The sequence below is a fragment of the Apis dorsata genome, unplaced genomic scaffold (assembly GCF_000469605.1).
Source record: "Apis dorsata unplaced genomic scaffold, Apis dorsata 1.3 scaffold_137, whole genome shotgun sequence".
NCBI classification, from domain to species: domain Eukaryota; kingdom Metazoa; phylum Arthropoda; class Insecta; order Hymenoptera; family Apidae; genus Apis; species Apis dorsata.
In genome coordinates, this window is record NW_006263429.1 from 663,142 (window position 1) to 666,404 (window position 3,263).

Below are 3,263 nucleotides of genomic sequence, written 5' to 3' on the forward strand. Positions count from 1 at the left end.
TATAATAATCATTTTAAATTATTTAAATAAATAAATATAATGTATATAATATATATAATCCTTGAATATATTTATATATATTATTATAATATATAATCCTTGAATATATTTAAATAATTTACGCATATTTTAATAATATATTTAATATTTAACATATTTTAATAAATTGTATATTTTAATACAATATGAATAAAATATATCATTTTAAATAAATGATATAGAATTTTTGAATATCATTCAATGGTATAGAATTTTTTTTTTTTTATAATATGTATTTTCAATATATTTATTTGCAAAATATAAAAAAATTAAACTAGAATTAATTTATAATATAATAATAGAATAAAATGCAATATAATATTCACCATTCTTTGACAAGATTTTTATATGCTTTTCTAATTTCTTGTAAAGTTGCACGTTTGTGAACACCTAATATTTTATACGGATTTCCCAATGACTCGCTTCCACTAACCGATGATAAGAGATAGGTTGTTACAATAAAAATCACAATAAAAAATGAAAACTTCATTAATAATTCTATATAACTTGCTTTTCTATTAATATTATTTAATCTTTTGTTTATTGACTCAGAAGTTAAAAAATTAATCGATAACATTATTTGCGACGCAATTTTAACATGAATATGTATCTATTAGATTTACAGCACTTTAACATGAAATCTATATTGACTAAAACTATCCTTTTTTCGATTTGCAATATTTAACAAACATGTTCAATACAATTTTGGTTTATTTTTGACCCGAAAACTCTTTTATTGCAATATTATAATGATGTTTCTGGACAACCATGTTGTCAAAAAGAGTATACACAGTACACAGTGAAATTAACTTTTAGAATGCTCTACTAGGATAGAATAGAATCGATTATAAGAGGGCGTTAAAACGTTTTATTTTTTTTTTAATATTCCTATACTTTTAAAGAATAAAACAAAAGAAATACTTTTATTATATTATTACAAACAATGTTAAGTATGTAAAAATTGTTTTGAAATCAAATTATGAATGTTAATATAAATAATAAAAATACTTGTTTTAACAGATTATTTTTTCATATTATCAGTTTATAATTTATTATTTTAAATTAAATTTTTTTATTTTAGCACTGTAAAACGAATTATTAATAAAATAGAAAAATAAAAATCATAATGAAGAGCAATTAAGAGCATGTTAATTATATTTTTTGAAGTTAATCATTCAATTGTATTAAATTGTATAAAATTACTTTTATATAAAAAATTTTCTTTTTTATGTAGTTAGCAATTTTTTACAAGAATTTCATGTAGTAAATTATGAAACTAAATAGTGATTTTATTTTTTAATCATTTAAGTTAGTATAAATTGTTACTATAAATTGTTCGTATCGCCATGAATGGCTTAAAAATTTACAAAATTTACGAAAATCAAATGATTTTCGATAAAATCAACAAGTTTATAGAGTAAATCAATTACTTCTTAACAAAAAAAAAAAAAAACAAATTTCAAAAAATTTAATAATATATAAAATTATGATAAAATATTGTTTATACATTTTATCATAACCTAAAGCAATATGTAATAGCATATCCCTATATACTCTCTTGTTTGATTGAAATGGAAACTACATAATTACATTGATTTCGTTGTCATTAATTACATTACACATTCACATATAGTATTGAAAAAAATATTGCTCATCAAAAAAATACTGAATCTCTATAAAGTTATTTTCACAAATAATCGATAATTTTATTATCATTCTTTCCCAATGATCATAGACTGTTATATGACATAACATTCAATATCATAGATCTACTTTAATGTAAGAAAAATGGCTACTTGGGTTGAAGACGAAATTGGACGAAAGTGGGATCGGTGTTTTACGGATGCTATATTTAAATTTGGTAATTATCATCTAGTAATTATAACCGATGGATTTTGAAAAGATATCAAATTTATTTCTTGTTGGTTAATGATAACGACATTTCCATAGGAGGAGGAATTCTTCTTGGTGGAGTATTCTCCTTATTTTTTTTCAAACGTAAGTTTTAATCCATTTAAAAAATTTTTTAGAATAAAAATCTTTATATATTTTCTGATGTTAGTTAAAATATTTAATATGATAATAAATTTAATTAATTTATTTTTTTAATAGCAAATACAATTTTGAAGTTAAAACAAAAGTTAAAATAATGTAATTTTTGACTGAAAAATATAGATCATATAATATTATTAATTTAATTTCATATAATTATTTTTAAATAAATATTTTTATCAATTTTAATATTTAAATAATGAAAATTTTTTCATTACGAACATGAAATAGGTTAAGTTATATTCTTCTCATAGTTAACGATTTGAAATGATAAAAAAAAACATAAATATTTAGTTATTTATTAAATTTTAAATTATAAAATTAAAATTTTATAATTTATTGTATATTATTTATAATTTATTTGTATATATAAATTTTATTATTATTATTATGAATTTTTTTAATATTATAACAAATATATAAATATATATATTATTCATTATATTTTGTTACATTATAAAATCATATAAATATTAATTCTTTTTTTTTTATAGGAAGAAAGTGGCCTATTATAACTGGGGCAGGTTTTGGATTAGGTATGGCATATGCTAATTGTCAAGAAGATTTGAATTCAGCCATTAGACAACAACAAAAAAGGGATTGTAATAATAAAGTAGATGAAGGAAAAAAAAATTCTTAGCAAACTTTCTGTAAAAACAAATTGTTATTCTGTTAGCAGGCAACATACAATATATCAATAAACTAGACAAACTTGTATTATAGTGTCATACAAAATAAACTTTTTCATAATTTTAACCCTTTGATTGCTGATGGCATCTATTTAAGATTAGTTGATGCGAATATTATACATTAGTACTATATATTTTTTTATATTATGCATTCTATAATTAACATTATTTGTTTTGTGAATGTAAAACATTAAAAAATAATTTTAAAAATCATATACTTTATTAATAGATGATTTACAGTCAAAGGGTTAAATTAAAATAAATCATAAATAAATAATTACTTTGTGAAATATATTATTTATTATTTATTTTTAAAATTTAAATATAAATATTTAAATAAATATTAATAAAAAATATTTATTTTATATAGATCAAATGCAAATCAATAGATATTTTAAGATATTCGTGAAATTGTTGCATAGCAAAGAAACATAACGTAAAAGTTCTAATAATGATGAGATGAAAAAATATAAGAAAATTTTT

General features: G+C 18.8%; 3 protein-coding genes across 3 annotated transcripts in view; 2 read left to right on the top strand and 1 right to left on the bottom strand.

Annotated features, from left to right (window-relative positions):
• LOC102673284 (dnaJ homolog subfamily C member 16) overlaps positions 1 to 880 on the bottom strand; it is a 5,994-nt gene extending 5,114 nt beyond the window's left edge. The window contains exon 1 of the mRNA XM_006613239.2: positions 366 to 880. Within this exon, the coding sequence (XP_006613302.1) occupies positions 366 to 616 (251 nt within the window). The 5' untranslated portion in view covers positions 617 to 880. The remainder of the gene's footprint in view (positions 1 to 365) is intronic.
• Positions 881 to 1,353: 473 nt separating this feature from the next.
• Positions 1,354 to 2,847, top strand: LOC102674608 (MICOS complex subunit Mic10-like). Its single transcript, XM_006613251.2, has 3 exons — positions 1,354 to 1,900; positions 1,990 to 2,037; positions 2,586 to 2,847. The coding sequence occupies exons 1-3, from the start codon at positions 1,828 to 1,830 to the stop codon at positions 2,729 to 2,731; spliced, it is 267 nt and encodes an 88-aa protein (XP_006613314.1). The 5' UTR covers positions 1,354 to 1,827; the 3' UTR covers positions 2,732 to 2,847.
• LOC102673676 (two pore calcium channel protein 1-like) overlaps positions 2,505 to 3,263 on the top strand; it is a 15,548-nt gene continuing 14,789 nt past the window's right edge. Inside the window, exon 1 of the mRNA XM_006613243.2 lies at positions 2,505 to 2,522. The gene's annotated coding sequence lies outside the window, so the exon portion shown is untranslated. The remainder of the gene's footprint in view (positions 2,523 to 3,263) is intronic.

Excerpts from the sequence above, each read along its gene's own strand:
- LOC102674608 (XM_006613251.2), top strand. The coding sequence starts at position 1,828 with ATGGCTACTTGGGTTGAAGACGAAATTGGACGAAAGTGGGATCGGTGT. Across the intron at positions 1,901-1,989 it reads GGATGCTATATTTAAATTTG|GAGGAGGAATTCTTCTTGGT; the intron begins GTAATTATCATC and ends ACATTTCCATAG. Across the intron at positions 2,038-2,585 it reads CTCCTTATTTTTTTTCAAAC|GAAGAAAGTGGCCTATTATA; the intron begins GTAAGTTTTAAT and ends TTTTTTTTATAG.